This window comes from Muscardinus avellanarius, assembly GCF_963383645.1.
Source record: "Muscardinus avellanarius genome assembly, chromosome: X".
Lineage (NCBI taxonomy): Eukaryota > Metazoa > Chordata > Mammalia > Rodentia > Gliridae > Muscardinus > Muscardinus avellanarius.
Window position 1 is genome coordinate 47,874,154 of NC_137792.1, and position 15,582 is coordinate 47,889,735.

At 37.4% G+C, this 15,582-nt stretch overlaps 2 protein-coding genes across 2 annotated transcripts in view; one reads left to right on the forward strand and one right to left on the reverse strand.

Annotated features, from left to right (window-relative positions):
* KLF8 (KLF transcription factor 8) overlaps positions 1 to 15,355 on the forward strand; it is a gene marked incomplete at both ends in the record, with an annotated part of 32,326 nt that extends 16,971 nt beyond the window's left edge. Inside the window, 3 exons of the mRNA XM_080718656.1 lie at positions 901 to 1,012; positions 1,711 to 1,850; positions 15,174 to 15,355. Of these exons, the coding sequence (XP_080574782.1) occupies positions 901 to 1,012; positions 1,711 to 1,850; positions 15,174 to 15,355 (434 nt within the window). The remainder of the gene's footprint in view (positions 1 to 900; positions 1,013 to 1,710; positions 1,851 to 15,173) is intronic.
* LOC308278705 (ELAV-like protein 2) lies at positions 5,377 to 6,419 on the reverse strand (the record flags this gene model as incomplete). Its single annotated transcript, XM_080718657.1, is given in 2 exon segments — positions 5,377 to 5,694; positions 5,697 to 6,419. Coding segments are annotated over 2 exon segments (1,032 nt in total). The 5' UTR covers positions 6,411 to 6,419.
* Positions 15,356 to 15,582: the final 227 nt, after the last annotated feature.

A 15,582-nucleotide genomic window follows, 5' to 3' on the forward strand; every position in this document is an offset into this window, starting at 1 on the left:
TTTCAAAGTAAAGAATAAAAAGTAGGGCAGGAGGTGTAGCTTGGAGATCAAATGCCCATGGGTTCCATCCCCAGACCCTAAAAAATAAATAAATAAAATAAACTGTAAATGTGTTCATTATAGTTCCAAGCTAAGGACATTAACTCTCTGGTCTCCAAAATGAGGTGCTTAGATCTTAGGAGAGGTACCCAAAACAATTAGAGCACAATATAACATATTACCAATGTTTTAATTTTTCTACCCTTTCCATGTCACGTTTTGTTTTTTATAATGTACACATTTTAGTGAAACATATATGATCAAAAACTATAGAGACAACTGTACCAGCCAAATATTCCCCCCTCATCACCTTACACCTACCCTTAAGTTTCTTCTCTATAGAAAATTTCAAACATTCATTGAATTCAGGAGACTGCTAACCACCTGATTGAGTTTTGTTAGGATTTAAAAGCATTAGTGCTTGATAATAGGAATATATGAGGATTTATCCCAACATAAGTGGAAAGGAAGGGTACTAACATGTGTCAAGGTGCTAGGTACCAGTTTTGTCTCGCTGACTTCAACTTAGTAGCACAATGGCCAAAGGAGATGTTCTAACCTCTGGGATAATCCTAGGAGTTACTTTAGAACAGCAGGGGAATTAGAAAGTTCAGTTCAACAAACACATACTGAATCTGACTTTTTAGCAACCCTTTTTTGTGACAAGGAGATAAGAGAAATTATGCTAAAAATAAAAAGTTATTTTCATCCTTCTACACAAATACATTTCTCCCATTTTCCTTTTTATATTTCTCTGTTTGCTGCCATTTCTCAATATTGGCCAAAACAAGAATTCTGAAAATGATTGCATAGACAAATACATTCATTCTGGCTCGTACTACTCCCTTTTCTTGCTTTTAGTAAAAGTTGACCCCACCTCCATGTCGCCTCTTGAGATTCCAAGTGACAGTGAGGACAGTGCAATTGAAAGTGGATCCTCCGCCTTACAAAGCCTGCAGGGACTGCAGCAAGAGTGAGTACATTTGTGTTTGTTTCAAATGTATGTGTGTGTGTAGTGTGTGTATGTGTGTGTGTGTGTAGGTGTGCACACTCGAGTTCATTTAGATGAAACTGATTATAACACATGATGGTAAATTTTTCAGGACAACAAAATACTGATAAACTGCCTTCCCAGAGAGAGTATATGAGTTGTGTGCATACATGTACATATATGACCATGTTAAGGTAGAGTTTTGTTCTAATTGTAGACTATCACTTTTACCATTGAAAAAAATCTTCAAATTACCCATAAATTATAGTTGTACATTATTTCTCTCTAAAATGGCCTGGTCTTCTTTTTTTGACTTGTCTTCTAATGTTGAAGCTAATTAGAAGTAATTGGCTTGTATTTAGCAATACAACATGTTGTATGAAAAATGTGTTTCTCTAAGCATCAAAATGGCACTTATTAAAGTGAAACTGTTTGAGAACATAACCATTCAAAGAAACATTACCACCTCCCTTGCTTTCTTAGGGATCTGAATTTACTGAATAAAATATACTATTTGAGAGAATTGCTTGCACTATTCCAATTATTTCTTCTCTTGTGGAGCTGGTATTCAATTTGCATAAATTAAAAACCTGTGTGAGGTGCCACTGCTGTGGAAAAGTCTATTTTTTAGTCTCTACTTTAAACTAATTTTTCGGCATTATCTTTCTTTCTTTGATTAGACCAGCAACAATGGCTCAAATGCAAGGAGAAGAGTCACTTGATTTGAAGAGAAGACGAATTCACCAATGCGACTTTGCAGGATGCAGCAAAGTGTACACCAAAAGCTCTCATCTGAAAGCTCACCGCAGAATCCATACAGGTTGGCCCACCTATCTCACCCCCAACACACACAGGCATATGTACACAGTTTTGTGTACACACATACACACACACACAATCTCAGAGCTAGGAGTAAGTTAATTTATACTCATGGGCACAGGCCCTACTCAGGGTTTATATCTTTGTCCTACTCTCCTACTTTAAGACAACTTTTATAAAACCAGTCTAGTAAAACACAAAACACACTGAATTCTGAGATATCATCCCAATTGAACACCTGTTGGTTTTTCTTTGGGAAGCCACAACAATGAAGCAAAAATTAAGCCAGCTAAAAGCCAGGTGTGGTGGTACATGCCTGTAATTCCAGTACTTGGGAGGCTGAAACAGGAGGATCACAGTTTTAAGGCCAGTCTCAGCAACTTAATGAGTCCCTCCCAATTTAATGAGATTCTTGTTTCAAATTTTAAAAAATGTAGAAAGGACTGGAGGTATAGCTTGGAGGTAGAATGACCCTGGCTTCAATCTCCAGTACCCTCCCCCTTGCAAAAAAATATTAAGGTACATAAAATGTTTTCTCTTTTGCTACCACAGTTCTACCAAGTTTGTGTGTATGGTACTGGGATGAAACCCAGGAGCATTGAATCTCCAAGCTACACCCTATACCTATTTTTAATCTTTTAATTTTGAAACAAGGTCTCACTGAGTTGCAAAGGGCCTCCCTAAGTAGCTGGGCTGCCCACCAACCATGATCCTCAGGTCTCTGCCTCCCAAATGCTGGGATTACAAGTATGCACCACCACACCTGGCCTCTACCAGTTTTCTGTTTTTTTTTTGTTTTATGTTTTGGGGTTTTTTTGTGGGTCTGGGGATGAAACCCAGGGGCTTTTGATCTCGAGCGATACCCCCTGCCCTGTTTTTTATTCTTTATTTTGAAACATGGTCTCACTAAGTTACAGAAGGCTGCTATGTATTTGGGGCTCTCTACCAGTTTTAATGAGCATGGAAAAGTAGAAAAGCAATTTTTTAAAATACTCAACAGAATATATTTTCTATTCCAACAGATGTGAATTAAGTCATACTGTACAACTTCAAATAAATACCAGCCTTACATTTTATTAAGTTCTCTGATAAACACTGTAAAGTGAAGCACAATTTGCATGCCCTCTCATCAATGCCTTGGTTTGCTACAGTAGTATAGGAAAGAAGCACATAGCTGCTTTTTTCCCATGAGGGAAACCTTATTTTTTTAAGTATATACACATATTTTATTTATTTATTTTTAAACGCAGAAGGTTAACTCTGACAATCTAAATGCACCTAAGGATATGAGAGAGTGCTAAGCCAATTGATTTCTGAATAGCATTGAGTGGGTCAGCATGAAAACTCGCTTATTCACTTCAGCACGTGCCTCACAGTATATGTATTATACTCTACTGAAATGTTTTATAACTACAATTTTAAATAATAAAAAATAAAAACTCAAAGCAACCGCAAAGAGAATGTACAACTATGTTATGCATAGCACGCCGCCTGTTCTAAGGGGAAGCAGGTGAGCATCTCAGTTTATACAAAAAGCAGGACATAACTATGTGGTTCTCAGTGCATCCTGATGAAGGCAACTTCTGCCTTCAGTTTCTTTGAAAATTTATTATAAGCTAGATGCTAATCAGAAAATATTTTGTGTTTTTTAAAAATTTCTTTCATACATGATAAAGACTTATTGTATTATTTCCCCAAATAGTGGTTTAAGCATCATACAAAGTTAAATTTCAATAGCATGCAGTTATTTATGATTTTTGTATGAAAAATGTAAGGAAGTTTGTTCAAAACCTATGGTTATACTCATTTTTCTTTTTTTTACCACAAACATATTTATAAATGAAAATGTAGCGTCACCATAAACAGCTGAAGCTAGACTATCTACAGACAAAATTAGCAACGAATCTGATGCACTGTAAATTCAAGTCCTCAGGACAACAAAAGTGATTAAGCAAAACCTCAAATAACAATGTTAATGCCATTTACAAAGGAAAAAACTGATACAAAAACATTCAAAACCTGAGCATCACTTGGCATGTAAGGGGAAAAAAATCAAATTAGCTGAAAGGTTCATAAACACAAGGTCTTATTTACATTACACAAAGCTCAGGTGTTAGCCTTAAACGTAACTTTCAAAATACCTTCAGATATATCCAACTCAGGTCACTTTTGCCGATTTGCTGCAGTACAAATCATGTGCAACATCTTTTTGTTCCTTAAGACAAAACAATTCTTCAAACAATACTGCAGGTACATCACTAAACACCATGAGCTCTATCTGAAGGGATTTCTTTAGGAAGAACAGATCTTCCCCCATCTCTTAGTAATTTAAATTTCTTGCCTGCTCTTATATATTCTTTTGTAAATTTTTTTTATTTGTTTCAAAATCACAAATCATTGTGAGCCACCTATCACATAATAACCAGGATGATCAGACGTGCCACTGGTGATTACAAAAACGAAACCAGCAGTGTTTCCCTCATTGATTCCATTCCTTTCATACAAAGATCTCAAAAATATTTTCTACATCATAAATCTTTCTAAATTTTCCAACCACTGCAAATTTCCTGGTAAATTTTTAAATCTTACTAGGTGTCATATGAATAGATTTCTCAAAGTATTCAAGTCAAAATATTTGTTCCAGGACCAGTAAAAAGTTTCTCCAAATTTTCTTTTTTATAAAAATAGATGCTGTTTTAAAACCCACATCAAAGAGTCTCTTATCTCTTTGGCAAGGTACTGCTTTGTGAAAAGTTCTCCAGTATTCTTACAATAAGCATTTATAATGTAGCCCCCTTCCCCAACCCAAATCATAATTACAAAATAAATACTGTTTGTAACTTCATAAATAAAAATGTAAACTTCAAAATACTTAGACATAACAGCAATGCTTCAAATATAAACTCAACACAAAGCTAATCAAAAAAAGGTAAAAAGCGCCGGGCGTGGTGGCGCACGCTTGTAATCCCCGCGCTTGGGAGGCAGAGACAGGAGGATCGCGCAGATTCAAAGCTAGCCGCGCGCGCTGGCTTAGGAGACCCTGTTTCCAAATAAAAATGTAAAAATAGGTCTGGGAGTGTAGCCCGGAGGTAGAAGGGCTTCCAGGAACCCCAGTACCACCAAAAAAAAAAAGGTAAAAAGGGGGGGAAAAGACACAACCAACTAAAGAATTACAACACAAAGCCTCAATATTTACTCACAGGTTCAAGGCAGTTATGTAAAAAGAAATGTCTTCCCTTAGCTGAAACACTTTAAAAGGTCCACCTTCTTCAAAGAAGGTAATAGAATGCAGTGTGACAGGTAAAAACCCTGTACCTCTTGTCCATATTCAATCATAAAAGATATTTAAGAAGTTTTAATTCAAATACTAGCAATAAAAAATCTCACATATTTCTTAGGATGCTAAGTAGTTGTTTTATCCCCATCTCAGCACTGACTTACAAAGACATTTACTAATGTATAAAGTTTCTCTTAACTTGCATTTGTTATATAGTTTTCATATATAAATGGACGAGGACAAGAGCTCATTAGGCTTTGTGCATTTTGTTTGTCCAAAAGGAGACCTGCAGTACTCTGTCTCCCAGACGGTATCCATTGAGGCTACCTCTCGTCATGGCGGCCTCATCATAGTTTGTCATAGTCACAAATCCAGAACCTTTGCATTTATTGGTGTTAAAGTCACGGATGACCTTCACGTTGGTGACAGCTCCAAAAGGCCCAAACATTTGCCACGGGATACTCTCATCTGCCAGGCTGTACACAAATATACACCACCCTGTTCCAGGGTGCCCAGGGATATTAATTCCAGCCAAACTGGTCATTCCGTCAATGGTCATTGGAGAAACTTACTAAAACACTGTGCCTGCTGAGCTAGCGGTCCTGGATACCTTCTGTTTGGAGACTGGTACAGCTTGGAAAGGATGGCCTGATTGGTTTTTTGGCTTGAATTATTATCAAACTTTACAGTGATTGGCTCTGTGGCACCAGGAGGTTTCTGGCCATTTAGGTCTTTGATAGCTTCTTCTGTCTCAATCCACTTGTCAAATTGAATAAACCCTACACCACTTGATATGCCAGTGACCTGGTCAACAAGAATACGAGAAGTAATAATGCACCCATATTGTAAAAACAGCTGTTCCAACTCCTTCTGGGTCATTGTTTTCAGAAGTCCACTGACATATAAGTTGGCATCTCTGATAGAAGCTGAACTTGGGCGAGCATAAGAAGCTTTTATTGTTTTGGTTTGAAGTCTCAATCCATTCAGGGTGTTGATAGCTTTCTCTGCATCCTTGGGGTCAATGTAGTTCACAAAGCCATATTCCAGGCTCTGTCCTGTTATTTTGTCTCTTACAAGCTTACAGGACTCTATTTCACCAATGCTTCCAAACAGACTCTTTAGCTCCTCCTGTGTCATGTTCTGAGGAAGGTAGTTGATGATGAGGTTGGTCTTGCTGTCCTCTGTGTTCCCAGAGTCAACTGGTGACAAGCAGTTGTTGTTTATGGTGGTTGGACCATTGGCTGTGTTATTGCAAGTTGGCCCATTAGACAGTTGTGTTTCCATGGCAGCAATTACCTGCTGTGTGGGGTGCTATACTCTACTTCAAACACAAAGTAGGAAATTCTGCACTCGACTATGCCAGCGCCTGCCGTCAGCCACATCCTCCCAGTGCCCCCACGCAAGCCCAGCAGCGGCCAGCTCTTCTCCGAGGGGGCGTCCCACCGAGGCTCTCGCAGTAAAGCAATTTAATCTAAATGAAATTAAAGCAGAGTTCTGGAGCTTAGCATCATCTACCAACCTCTAATTATTCCTGTTCACATTAGATGAAGGATACACATAAGTAAAGCAGAATTTGGAGAGAATTGTGTCAGGGCATATGCATATGTCTCATTTGAAGAAGGAGAGTTGCCATTCAACTATAGTTGAATATTAGAAAATATCCTAATTGCAGAGAAAAGCAGAAAATTAAGATTATGTGAAATGTTTTAGATTTAGAATGTTGGTGTCTAGTTCAAAACAATTCTCCAGGAATTTAAAGGAACCTCCTTTGAAGCTGGATGCCTCATGTTTGTTATTAATTTGTGCCCTTTGCCTTGGTGACTCTTCAGTAGCAATTTCCAGGTTAGAATTGGGACTCAAAAGCCAGACATGGGGGTACACACCTATATAACTTTAATTCCAGTACATGGGAGACTGAGACAGAAGATGGCAGGTTTGAGGCCATTGCACAGTAATGCAGTAAGACCCTATTTCAAAACAAAAAGAAAAGAAAAGAAAAAAGGTTGGAGGCATAGCTCAGAGGTAGAATTCTCCTGGATTGAATCCCCAGTCATAAACACACACACACACACACACACAGAGAATTGGGATTTCGACACCTTGAACAAGGAACAAGAAAGAGGCTCTCTTCTTTCTTGTAAACATCTCCTGTTTTACATTTACTGTATTAGTACTCTTGTAGAATGGCCTAGAGACTTAGTGGCTGTGTTTTGAGGCTATAAACAGGTGACTGGTGTCTAGGCTGCATTGTCGAAGCATTCTGATAAAACTGTTCTTTTTAGTAATATATTTGGTTGCTTCTCCATGCAGGTGGATGCTGATTCTGCTATTACTAAGTATTTATTTATTTATTAAAAATTGTATTGGTGCATTGTAGTCATACATCTTTATGGGATGCAAGATGGTGGAGACATACATGCACAATTCACCCAATTAGCACTTACCCAATTCTCACCCCATTCCCTCCACCTCCTTCCTTCTCATGCTTGGCTTAGTGATTGACTTTGATATGTATGTTAAAGTACATCATGTGCATTAGAGAAGTTCCCTCTTCCCCCTTCCCATTCCCTCAGTTGGGTCACCTTATTTGCTCATCTACAGAATCTCCTTCGTCATCTAGAGTTCCTCCTATGTCCCATTTTCTCCCTAGCTTTCACATATTAGGGAGAACATCTGATTTTATACTTTTTTGTGACTGACTAATCTCACTTAGCATAATGTCTTCCACTTCCATCCATTTCCCTGTAAATTATGTATGTTTTTCTTTATGACTGAGTAAAATTCCATTGTGTACATAATCCATTCATCTGTTGATGGACATTTTTGCTGGTTCCATAGTTTGGTGATGGTGAATTGTGCAGCTATGAACATAGATACACATACATTAGTTTGGTAGTTCGGTTTCCTTTCTTTTGAGTAGATAACCAGAAGTGGTATTACTGGGTCATATGGTAAGTTCATTACAATTCTTCTGAGGATTCTTTGTAAGTATTTAAATCTAAATTTCAACATGAAAGTCAGAATAGCTTACTGGATTTTGATTTTCCCTTTCATCCACTTTCAAAATTAGTACATGACTAATTTTGTTTCTTCTACACTCCCACCAACTCCCCTCTTCCCATTGTATTATATTGAAGCAAATGCCAAACACCATATCATTTTAGTAAGTAATACTCTGAAATGCATTTTTGATAGACATTTTAAAAAATAACTATAGCCAAACATTGTGGTACATGCTTATAATCCCAGTACTTGGGAGGCTGAGACAGGAGTATGTCAGGTTCACCACTAGCCTCAGCTACTTAATGAGACCTCCCCCACAACTTAATGAGACCGTTTCAAAATAAAGAATAAAAACAAAATAGGGCTGGGGGTATATCTCAGAGGAAAAATGCCCCTGGGTTCAATCCCCAGTAACACACACACACACACACACACACACACACACACACACACACACAAAACATACTATAATTAGCAAATAAAATTTATTATATATAAAATATTTCTAAATATGTAATAAATTTTAATAAATTATGCAAAATAGTATTTAAACAAGGATCATTTCTTGAGTTTAACTAATATTTTTCTTAATTATCTTTTAAATTTTTAATTGCTCTTCCTTTTTTATTTTCTTTGGTGAAGAGCCTGGATCATTTGTCCAATCCAGTGTGACATGTTTTTCTGATTACATCTTCAATGTGTCATTTTAACAAATGCCATGTCCCCTTAATTCTTGAAAAACCATAAGTATATCTGGAAGACTAATCAGATTTAAATTCAGTTTTTGATAACAATATATCATAAAAGGTGCTGTACACTTTCTATTGCATGAAATTAGAAAACACATGCTACTTGGGTGTCTCTGTTCCATGTTAATATTGATTGATGGGCTTCAGTTTCTGATTTATATTTTCTAGATGATTTTAAGGCTAGAAAGAAGATCTGAAGGTTGTTGAACGAATTTGTTTAGTGAGAGGCAATGTGGCATAGTCTAAGCATACATATTACCATAGATGTGTTGAGATAGCATTGACTTCACATGTCCTTTTCTTATTGCAGTCTATTCTCATACTCACAAAGACATCAGATCATATTGGTCACTTATCCACCATCTAGATTTTAAAATTATGTTCCCTGAAGGTATTGAGGCAAAAACGATGAATAGAGAGTTTAGAATACCTGAGTTCTAATCCCAGTTCTCCAATTACATCTCTGAGTTCTCATCTCTTTAATCTCAGGTTTTCTTAGCTGTAAGATGTGGGGTTTGGGCTAGCATAGTTGGGCATATTGAGTGTAATGGTGAGTGGGAAAAGCTTTGAAATGCAATGGTGTGGTGGAAGCCAGTTTTGAGGGGGAGAGACCCTTTAAGAGGCTTACGTAGTAATCTAGGCAAAAATGATCATAGCCTGAGTAGGATGTTGACAGTAGAGGTTAACAGAATGATATATACTGAAGATTGAGGGGACTAGGATGACTCTCAGATTTCTGTTTTGGATTGACTGGATAGATGGAGGTATCATTTACAGAAATGGGTAGCTTGCCAACAATTATACAGATTGTAAGTAGAAACACTTTTTGGAATGAAACTTTGATATGCAATATAGATATTCTATATTTTAGTATTACACACATTTCTTAAGACTAAGGCAGTCACTGAAATGTCTGATCTATTGCTCTCCAAAGACTGCATTTCATTGCTAGGGTTCCTAAAGAGTGATATCCAAACTGAGGATGGTGGTGCATGCATGTAATTTTAGTACTTCTGACACTGAGACAGGAGGATCACAGGTTTGAGGCCAGCATCATGAAGAAACTTAGTGAAACCCTATTTCAAAATAAAATAACAAGTAGGACTGGGGATGTAGCTCAGATGTAGAACATCTCTATGTTAATACTTAGTACCATGGATACAGTACCATTCATGTTATGGTAGGTATTCTTAGAAGAGAGTCATAAAGCTCTTGGTCACCTGAAAAACTCCTCTAGCATGAGTCCTTCATTTTCTCTAAACTTGCAATCATACAAAGCTGGAAATACAGATAAAAGAGTTTCTATCAAACATACTGTAAAGTCCCAAGATTTGTTTTATAATGATATCACCCATGATCAAAATTAATCATTTATTTTAATATTATATTGTTAGTTATTCAACAACAAAAATTGTTTATTTTGAATAACTTTTTATTGGGGGATATAAATATAATGGCCAAGGAGTTGTATTGTGAAACTGCTGTCAGATTTGACATCTCATCTAGGATAAAGCCTGCCAAGTGGTGTGTGCATGTATATCACTATCACTATGAAATGTATGATGATATGAGACTACAATGCACCAATAAAAGTATAAAAAAGAGACTTGATATCTCAGTCTACTACTAATTGCTAAAAGTTATTCACCACCTTTTACTTTTTTTTCCTAATCTAGGAATCGTAGTAGAGTAGCAAACTTAGAATAGTATCTGACATATAGTAAACACTCAATACATTTTAGCCATTATTAATATTCTTTCATTTCCTGTTCCACAGTTACCCCTTATGTTTCTTCTTTTCCTTTTTCTCTCTATTTTTTATAGTACTGGAGTTGGAACCCAGGGGCATTCTACCTCTGAGCTATACCCCCAGCCCTATTTTTTACTCTTTATTTTTGAAACAGGATCTCACTGAGTTGCAAAGGGTCTCCCCAAGTAGCTGAGGCTGTCTGTGAACCACGATCCTCCTGTCACATTCTCCCAAATGCTGGGATTACAAGTGCACGCCACCATGCCTGGCTATGTTTTTTTTTTTTTTTACATCTATTCTTCATGCCTTTGTCTTGCCAACAAATAATTAATTTGATCACTTTGGGTCATTAGCCTCCTATTCATTATATATTATGCCTAGATCATTTAATTACAACTTTGACCAAGTCACTCTTTTTAATTTTATTTTCTATTTTTTTGGCACTGGCAATGGAATTCAGGGATATTCTACCTCTGAGCTACAAATCTAGCCCTTTTCATTTTTAATTTTGACACAGAGCCTCTCTAAGTGCTGAGGGTCTTTCTAAGTTGCTGAGGTTAACCTCAGACCTGTGATCCTTCTGTCACAGCCTCCCGAGTACTGGGATTACAGTACTGGGATTAGTGCTGACTAAGTCACTCTTGAATTAAAAAGATATTTGGTGTTACCCCAGCAAATATCTCATTGCACTGTAGTGTACTGAGAAAGGGAAGGCAATGGGAGGTCTTTGTCCTAGTAGGAAGGAGTATCATTGACACAACCTTACCAGACCCTGATGCCAACTAAGTGGGTCACTCTTTACCTCCTTCTCCACTTATCTAAACCTACCCATGCTTTCTTCTCAATGACTTCATAGTATTCCAGAGATTATTATCTAGCTTTAGAACCTATATCACACTATCTTTGTCTCATAATGTGTGGGTAATATAAATTTGTTTTAACTATGTATGTTTTGTTCTTCAAATTGGATAAATTGGTGGGAGTTAATAGGCTGTGTCTTATAAAGTCAGTTCAAATAAGATCTTGTTCAGTGATAATAAATGGTAGATACTGTGTGTGTGTGTGTGTGTGTGTGTGTGTGTGTGTGTGTGTGTGTGTGTTTGGTGGTACTGGGGTTCCTGGAAACCCTTCTACCTCCGGGCTACACTCCCAGACCTATTTTATATTTTTTTAATTCGGAAACAGGGTCTCTTAAGCCAGCGCAGCTGGCTTCAAACCAGCATGATCATCCTGTCTCTGCCTCCCAAGCGCGGGGATTACAAGCGTACCCACCATGCCCAGCAATGGTAGATACTTTTGAAATAGGAAGCAAGGTTCTTAGATGCTAAGTTCCTGTATAGTCATTTGTGTGCTCTAGCAATGAGCCTCCATCACCACAGGATGTCACTACTTTACAAGTCAAATTTTCTTCATTTGGGTGTAGCAAAGATATGAATTCTCAGGAGAAATTTTTGAGAGATGGCAATAAAATTTATAGGTAAGACATAGATATTGTATACAATTATGTAGAACAAAAAGTAAAAATCATATTTATATACTCTGTATACCCTCTAAAATCTCATTCCCTTCCAAATGCTCTAATAATTTTCTATGTAGCCTTTCAAATCTTTTCTCTTTGTCTGGTATGAGTGTGTGTGTGTGTGTGTGTGTGTGTGTGTGTGTGTGTGTGTGGTCATTGCATAGCTTTTTCCTTTCATTTGATAAACATTTCGTTCGTCATTTTTTGGTCTCAGGACATCAAGCTCTATCTCGCTTGTTTGTTTGTTTATTTATTTATTTATTTATTTATTTTGTGGTACTAAGGGTGGAATCCAGGGGCTTTTCTACCTCCAGGCTATACTCCCAGACCTATTTTATATTTTATTTGAAAACAGGGTCTCAGTAAGTTGCTGAGAGCCTCACTCAGTAGCTGAGGCTGGCTTCGAACCTGTGCAATCCTCCTAACTCAGCCTCCCACAAGCTGGGATTACAAGCGTGCGCCACCATGACCGGCTCTATCTCACGTTTAGTCATTAATGCAGCAATTTCTGAATATCGAAATGAACAGTGATCAACATCTTTAATATCAAAATTGTTGTCTAGGTATGGTCCAAAGATGTGAGTCAGGCTGGATTCTATTCCTTTGTGCATTATCTAAAAGCTATAAAGTTAATTAGTGAATATTTGGGAGAGTTAGTGGATGATAAGTAGTAAGTTTAAAAACATTATGTGCATATCAGATTGCCATTGGAATTTAAAGCAGCAAAAATTTAAATGTCCTGGAAAATTTATAAGGAGAAAGGGAAGCAAAAGCCAGAAGAGATATCATTAGTATACTAATGCATTTTGTATCTTTATCATTGCTTTTTTTATTAAAAATGATACATGCTCATTATAGCAAATAAAAACAAAAGTGTATTAAGAAAGCAAATATTACCCTTACTCCATGATGCTGGGTTTATCTGCAGGGATTATTTATTTATGTTCATTTAACTTACATATTTTTATTGTAAATATCTATCATTGTGATCTTTTTTTTTTTTTGCGGTACTGGGTATGGAACCCAGGGGCATTCTACCTCTGAGCTACACCTCCAGCCCTATTTTTTTATTCTTTACTTTGAAACAGGTCTTATTGCGTTGCAAAGGCCTCACTAAGTAGCTGAGGCTGTCTGTGAACCGCAAACCCCCTGTCTCAGCCTCCCAAATGCTGGGATTACAAGCATGTGCAACCATGCCCAGCTTATTATCATGATCTTGAAGGATTCAACCTGTACAAAAGGATGTAAAATAAAAAAGAAATAGTCCTCTTCCCAACCATCTCCAGTCCTCACTTTCCTCACTGTTAATTTTATAATGATTTACATTTAAGTGTGTTGGTGTTGTCTTTTTCACTATATCTTCTTTTTACATATTTATTTTACTTTGACCAGCCTTCTATTTTTTGTTTTAATCACCTTGCACTTATTAAGTCAGTTAATCTTTACAACTCTATTTCCCAGGGAGAAAACAGATTGAAAAATCAACAGCACAGGAGACATTATCGTTTCCTCCTCCTCCTTTTCCTCCTCTTCCTCTTCCTCCTCCTCTTCTTTCTTTTTCTCTTTCTCCTTCTTCTCCTTCTCCTCCTCCTTTTCTTTGTCCTTCTTCTTTTTGTGGGGCTTGAATCCAGGGGCATTCTATCCCTGAACTATACCCCCAGTCCTGTATTTTATTTCTTAATTTTTAAACAGGCTCTACTAAGTTGCTGAGGGTCTTGCTAAGTTGCTGAGGCTGGCTTTGAATCTGTGAGACTCCTGTTTCAGCCTCCCAAGTACTGAAATTACAGGTATGCAATGCCACACCTGTCAGCCAGGCTTCTATTTTAAAGTAATTTTATTGGTGCTTTGTAATTATATATCATAATAAGATCCTTAGTGATACATTCATACATGGGTGCTACATCACTTGGTCTGTTTCCCTTCCCACACCTTCCTCCTCCCCCTCCTACCTCTCTGTCCATAATCATGAAATTCATAGTTATTAATTCAATATATGTGCATAACAATAATTAGTCATTTTTTCCAGAAACCTCCTTCTCCTCCCCTCCTCTTTCCTCCTACCTTTTCTACAACTCTACTGGTCTCTCTCCTTGGTATTGTCTTTACTCTGAGTATACCAAAGTATAGTAATTAGTGACAATAATATGTTGTATTAATGTTTTTGTACTACTTCTTTCTATTTTATCTCTCTATCTTGATTATATTCTATATATAACCCAGATGCAACATGAAGATTCTCTGAGCATGAAGCTATTGCAAAAAGTTTGGCTGGACGCCCCATGACATTTGAAGCACTTCAGTTTCTGACCTTACACAGAAGGCATGTTAGCTTTAGCTGAGGGATATTTCTACTGAATCATACATTCTTGTATATAGCTCTATATTATACTGTTCTGTGGAAGGTATTCGATAAGAGGATATGGTTACTACAGTGTGGTAGAGTGGAAAGTGTCAAAGACCTAGGTTTGGATCCCACTTTTATTGCTTACTAGCGATTTTTTAAAAAAAAATGTTTTGAATAACCCTGTGAGATGTTTTTACCTCTCCTTTAGTGATGGAAAAACAGACTCAGCCAGGGAATAGTCATTAATATCACACAGTCAGTGTGATAGAGCCAGGACTTTAACAAAGCCATTTCTATTTTACCCTCTTTTTTCTAGCCTGCCCTCTTTTTTTCCATTCTGTCCTTTAGTCCTTCCTTTTGGACTCCTGTAAATAACAACATATAGTGTGATAAGAGTAAATTTTAAGTGTTCTCACCACAAAACATAAGTATGTAAAATGATATTTATTTTAATTGGCTTGACTTAGCCAACCCATAATGTGTGTAATATTTCAAAACATTGCATTGTTCATAATAAATATATAATATTTATTTGTCAAATCAATTAAAAAGGTGAATAAGAACATGCCTCCAAAGTAATCTCCTCTTTGACTCAAGCTTTGGTAGAAGTTACAAATTCTGTTATCTTTCTAGAAGCCAAGCTTTTCCTCTAATTCTCTGTTTTGTCCTATTCCCTTTTCAGGAGAGAAGCCTTATAAGTGCACCTGGGATGGCTGCTCCTGGAAATTCGCTCGTTCAGATGAGCTCACTCGCCATTTCCGCAAGCACACAGGCATCAAGCCCTTCAGGTGTACAGACTGCAACCGCAGCTTTTCTCGCTCTGACCATCTGTCCCTGCACCGCCGGCGCCATGATACCATGTGAGCACCACAAGCCACACTAGAGGAGCTGCGCTGGTCTCTTTCCAGTGTGTGTATGCTGAGGTCAAGACTGTATTTTCCTCTTTGACTTCAGCTTGCCTCTGGGATGGGGTTGGAGCAGCCTACTGAGCCAGGTTGAGAAGACTGGAGAAAAAAATAGATGGTCTCCCATGGGGCTCTTCATATTCCACCTTCACCTCTCCACTGTCCAGACTGCAGTTTTTTCAACCT